Source organism: Hydra vulgaris, chromosome 14 (assembly GCF_038396675.1).
Source record: "Hydra vulgaris chromosome 14, alternate assembly HydraT2T_AEP".
Lineage (NCBI taxonomy): Eukaryota > Metazoa > Cnidaria > Hydrozoa > Anthoathecata > Hydridae > Hydra > Hydra vulgaris.
Window position 1 is genome coordinate 20380176 of NC_088933.1, and position 6549 is coordinate 20386724.

General features: G+C 27.3%; 1 protein-coding gene across 1 annotated transcript; it reads right to left on the reverse strand.

Moving 5' to 3' along the window:
- Positions 1–4403: 4403 nt before the first annotated feature.
- LOC100202278 (putative deoxyribonuclease TATDN2) lies at positions 4404–5739 on the reverse strand. The gene has a single exon (XM_065817295.1). The coding sequence runs from the start codon at positions 5586–5588 to the stop codon at positions 4644–4646; it is 945 nt and encodes a 314-aa protein (XP_065673367.1). The 5' UTR covers positions 5589–5739; the 3' UTR covers positions 4404–4643.
- Between the last annotated feature and the right edge of the window lie 810 nt (positions 5740–6549).

Consider the following 6549-nt stretch of genomic DNA (forward strand, 5'->3'; position numbering starts at 1 on the left):
TAAATATTACAAATAATTTAATATTTTTTCATATAAGATACTTCTAGCTCTTTGATCATTAGGGAACACCAGAACTGTATAAAAAATTTATATTTGATTTTCAATCTGGGTTTCAATTTTTGTTAAATTTGAAAGATATAGTGCATATAGTATGTTTGCAGTAAAAGACATCTTGTGAGAGATGTGAGATTGTGTTAATTGAAGGATATAGTGTCTAAAATGTGATTCATGATTCATTAGGTTATGTGTGAAGCATTTTTTGCTTTACACATAACCTAATGAGCAAAATTTCACTTTTAATCACAAGATAGCAACAAGACTTTCACTTTTTATCACAAGATCATTCATATTTGACAGATCCTAAAAATATGACATCATATTAGGTCTAAAAATTATGGCAGATTAAAAAAATAATGGTTGATAAAATAATAATTTCAATAATAACAAACAAGCTTTTTTTATTTATATTTTTTCAACTGTAAAAAAAGTGCATTTAAGTGGTCTAAATTAAATTAACAGCAAGATTACTGTAAAATGCATCTATAAGATAAATTTATTGAATTGCTATTATTTATGGTCTTATATATATATATATATTATATATTATATATATATATATAAAAGTGAGATATAGATATATCTCACTTTTTTTTATGTATGTATGTATATATGTATACACACATATATCGTACACCCAGATCAAGGGTACCACAAGTCAAAAAGTCTCGAACTGAGAAAATCAGGGTTGAAGTTTTAAGTTTTTAATACTTTTTCCAACTAAGAGTGCCTTTGTACCTGTCATTTTGTAAACATTCATTTTAGACTTGTTGCATTTTGTCACCATGTACAACACATAACATACTATCAAATGACATTCATAACTCAATAACTCAAAATGTATACATATCGTACACCCAGATCAAAGGTGCCACAAGTCAAAAATTATGGATACATAATTTTTGACTTGTGGCACCTTTGATCTGGGTGTACGATATGTATACACATACACACACACACACACACACACACACACACACACACACACACACACACACACATATATATATATATTAGTAAAAAATCACTTAACAAAAATTTTTTTTTTTAAGTGATTTTCTACTAATTTTTTGTTAAGTGATTTTCTACTAATATATAATTGCTCTGTTCTTTTAAGAACATTGAGCACTCTATTGTGTAGAATACTTTTTAAAGTTGTTTAAATATATATATATATATATATATATATATATATATATATATATATATATATATATATATATATATATATATATATACACACACACACATATATATACATATAAATATATATTTTTTATTTGTAATCTTGATAATATTGAGCATTGTAGTACTTACAAAAGTCTTCATATTATTACACCAAAATACTTAACCTCAAATATATTTTATATACTTATATCTGTATAAATATTTATGTGTGTTTCTGTGTGTATATATTGCTTACTAGTTTTGCTTACCTTTATAGAATAAGGCTTATTTGGAAAAAGAAGAAAAAAACAAAGAATAATGAAAGAACAGATTGCTGCCCCATCTCAAACCCTCAGTCAATATAGTATATTACAAGAATATTTTTGGAAGGGACAATCCAAATAGTACAACTTAACTCAAAGCAAAAACCTTGTAAGAAAACAAACAAACAAAATTATAATCTTATGGTAAAAGTTAAGGAAAAAAAAAATTATACAAATTTTTTATATATATTTATACAATTATACAAAATTTAAAATATATATATATATATATATATATATATATATATATATATATTATATATATATATATATATGATAATATAGACCTTGAATTCAAAGATAGTAAACTACAAATTTTGAATTCAAGTTTTCCGTTTTTATCAAGTGGGTGAGATAGTTCCACTCATTGGTGCATTAATGCTTTATAGAGTTTTTGCCATACTTGAGCAACTGTGTTCAACAAATATATTTTTGCATGATGAAAATCTAAAGTGATTTTTACTATTTTGGAAGAAGAAGAAAGTGAAAGCATATGGGAGACCACAATGCAAGTAATTCCATACTAAGGTACAATTCATAAGTTTGATGTTTCATGTTGTTTTAAAACATGTAATAATTTATATAACAAAGAAACATTGTCAAAATGATCATTCTGAAAGTAGGTAATTTTAATGGCTTTATTTTGAAGTGAAATTTAAAAGGATTGATTTTTAGTTTGTCCACTGATCTGAAATGCATATTGTATGTAAGAGTAGCGTATGACATGATAAATCCTGGTTACAGTTTCTAATTGACTAACTTTGGCCAATATAATAATAGATGAACTTAATTTTGACTGTAAATAAGAGTGATGGAATTTAAAAGAAAGATTTTCATACCACATAATTCCAAAATAGATTACTGATTTTAAAGGAGTTAATATTTACCTATTAATAAAAAATTTAATTACATATCAATTTTTGATTTTTGATTTCAAAAAATACAATTTGGTTTTTTTAGCATTGAGTGAGATTTTATTAGCACCCAGTTAGTCAAGAACTGACGATATCATCAGCAAAATATATACATTAATAAAGCATGTGTTTAATTCATTGATGTATACCAAAAGTAGAAGAGACCCAAGGATAGATCCTTGAGAGATTCCTGAATTGATAGGTTGGATTGAGATGGTAATTTCATTTATAGTTACAAATTGGAGTCTAAAATTTAAATAAGATTCAAACCAGTTCAGAGGAACTCCAAACTCCATAATATGCTAAATTGGCGAGAAGGATATAATGGTTTACTGTGTCAAAAGCTTTCTGCAAGTCAATAAACACACCATAAGCAAATTTGTTTTCATCTAGTGCTTTTTGAATAACCTCTGTAAAGTCAATAAGAGCATAGGTAGTTGAATGTCTAAACCCATATTGTAATTTATAAAAAAAAAAAGTATCAAAAAACTTGTATAGTCTTTTGTGTTCATCATTTTCTCAAATATTTTTTCTATATTAGACAATAATGATCTGTAGTTAACAAGTTCAAGTTTGGGGCCATCCTTGTAAATAAGGATAACCTTTGCAATTTTGAAAGAGTCTGGGAAGACTTCTTTTTGCATTGCATTGAAGTGAGGGGAAAAAAACAAAATAAATAAAACTATTTAGAGCATGAAGGGACAGATATAGTAAAAACGATGTGACTTTACTGAACAAGTCAAATGAGAATGAGTTTTGGTTGATGGAGCTAGAGATGAATGCTCATTTTAGCAGCGACCATGATATTATTTGCAGAAAAGAAAAAGAAATGCAACCTTACAATGATGGGAGAATGGCTCAAGCTTGGCAGTTAGAGTAGGTTCAACTATGTTCACAATGCATTTGGACCTAGTCTAGAAGAGAAAGAGCATCATTAGAAGAACCAGCCCAAATATGACAAGAGTATTCCATACAGGGATGAATAATAGAGACTAGTAGGTAGAGAAAGGAATCAGTAGTAAGTTATGGTAAGTAAATTAAAGAGAGGCAACCTTAGCAGATGTCAACTTTGGAAAGGGTTGTATATATGGTTTCCATGAGAGGACTTAGATTGTTTTGTGTATGTGTGTATGTGATAGTTGAAAGGGTCAGAATGTTCTGTGTATGTGTACACATTAATATAGATTAAGTTATTAATACCTTTATTTATCATCTATTATTAATCATTATTTTTGCTTATTATCATTATGATGTACTAAATGATACATTAAAATCTCAAATATTGATTTTATTAAAAACAATTTTTAAACTTCAAATTACCATTTTTTTCAGACTACCCATATTTTTGAGTTATCAACTAATTTACAAGGCTTAAAGGAACTCTAAAATTTGATGGTTGGATGATACTTTGATCATTTTGACCACTTAAACAACATGGAACTTCAGACAACTCAATCAGAATTATACTTTTATGTAAAAGTTTACTGTCATAGTTTTGTTAAATTATTAGGATAAAATAACATATAGAATCATATAATACTTGATGTGCCGCATACCACCACACAGGATTGTATACAAAACAACATTTTTTGTTTTTACTCTAAATTGGAATAAATTTAGAAGAATTAAATTTTAGTTCTTAGATAGGAATTAAAATATGCTCTATTTTTTGGAACCAAAATTATTCATATAAAACTTCTATATTTATAAAATTGTTGTGCTTAACATTATTTTAAACAAAATTATTATTAAATGTATTTTGTGATTTTTTTTTTTTAATTAATTCATAAAGTTTATTGTAGTGTATAAAATTAAGGAGAAAATAGTAACAAAATATAATTTTACAGTATTAATGTGTAAAAACAAATTTTATATTATAAGGAAACATCTATATACTTTATAAAACTACCCTTAAACTAAAATATGTACAAATGATAAGATATACAATTAATAACTATCAATTAATAATATATACACAAATAAGTATCAATTTCTAATTACATTATGTTACATCTACAATTTAAAATTTTCTAATCAAGTAAAATAATATTATTTTTACAAAATATAAAATTTGTAATTGGTAAAAAAAAAATAATAATATAATTAATAAAAACAAAAATTGAGCAATAATGAAGCCAGTTTTATAAATTATTTTGTCATATAAATAATCATTTTTTTAATCTTATATTTTAAAAAGCTTTTCAACATTTCTGAGGCAATTATCCAATATGATATGAATATCTTTGTTTTTAATTTGCGCAATTTCCTCAGCCACGAATAAAACATAACCTGGGTGACTGAATCTACATTTATTTTTAAGCTTTTTGGGAACAAAATAGGGAGCATCAGTTTCTAATAATATTCTGTCCAATGGAACACATTTAACAACTTCATGTGTAACTTTTGCTGTAGAATAAGAAATTAGATTTGTAAAACCAAAAAACATGTTTGGAAACTCGTTTACAAAACGATGCAGGTGTGTACAGTTTCCTGTAAAGCAATGTATATGAATTGGCCATTCTCTCATATCCTCATCACATAAAATTTGGTACACATGGTCTTCAGCATCCCGTGAATGTACAACAATAGGTTTATTAGTCTGCTTTGCTATTTGAAGTTGTTTTATAAAAACTGATTTCTGATCAGAATAAGTTGATAATGGATTACATCGTGATAAATCTAAACCACACTCACCAACAGCAACAGCTTTAGGATGCTTTAAACATTGAAGCATAGTTTCATGAATGTGATCTGTAAAATACTTTGCTTGGTGCGGATGTAAACCAAACGACCCCCAAATGCCATCTTGACAGAGTAGATCTAACCATGCACTACAGTTGTTATAAACAGAAACATCACTAAATGACCCTATACAACCTTTAAAATTCGATGGGAAGAAATAAGATTCCTTAAAGTCCTTAAAACATAAATTATGATGCTTTAATCTCTTAAACACATAATCAATATGACAATGAGTATCATAGATAGGGATATCATAGTTACTCATATTCTTTTTGGATTCATTATCAGAATTGGCAAATTTTGAAGTAACTTTAAAGAATGGGCAATCTTGTATTTCATGATTTTGTGATTGACACTGAGAACATGCAGAATGCATACTTGCCATGTGAAGTTATTTTAAATTTTTCTATCGTTTTTGAATAGTCATAGTTGATAATCATTTAATTCTAAAAATATTAATAAATTAAATAAGCTATTTCGAGCATTTTTGCGATTCGTGATTTATCGTCGTGAACATGCTCGCGCACGACACACACATCGTCGCGTATAACAAAAACTTTATTAACTTACGATGTCCGGACATCATAAATTAATAAAGTTTTTGTTATACGCGACGATGTGTGTGCGCGAGCATGTTCACGACGATAAATCACGAATCGCAAAAATCACATTTTTACAACTATAATTGTAGAAATAATTTTTTAAAATTAACGTAGTTAGTGTGCGAATATTATGCTATATTTCTACAATTATAGCTGTAAAAATGTTTTTTTAGCATAAAATATGTTTAGTGTGCAAAACATAGTTGCACAGCAACTACGTTTTAAATTGATAACTGAATAATAACTTATAAAAATAGCGCTTCTGCTAAAAAAATTATTTTTTTTTAAATCAAAAACTATCTTCTAAGTTTATTACAAGACACTGTTTAATTGACCTATAAATTAGTCTTGTTATTGACTTCGACCAAATCGACTGAAAGTCGACTAGTCAAAAGTCAAAATTAGTTGACTGAGAAAAAACGAATAGTTGAGATAATCGACTATAGACTTCCTACTAATCAACTAAAAGTCGATTTAGTCGAGCAAAAATCTCAAAGTCTTTTTAGTTTTTTATTCGGTCTAGCTTTTCAATCTTTTATTTTTGTTTGTTCGTTCAAAAACAAAAGTATGTACAATTACAACTTGATATAACTAGTGTTATAACTGACACGGATAGTGGCTTTGCCGAATACCGAATATTCTGCTAGACGCTCCACCGAAGCACCAAAAATTGGCATCGTTAAGTCAAAAATTGGCAGTTTTGACTTAACCCCTATACATACTGGGTCGCGCCTTGAAGGCGCG

Excerpts from the sequence above, each read along its gene's own strand:
- LOC100202278 (XM_065817295.1), bottom strand. The coding sequence starts at position 5,588 with ATGGCAAGTATGCATTCTGCATGTTCTCAGTGTCAATCACAAAATCAT.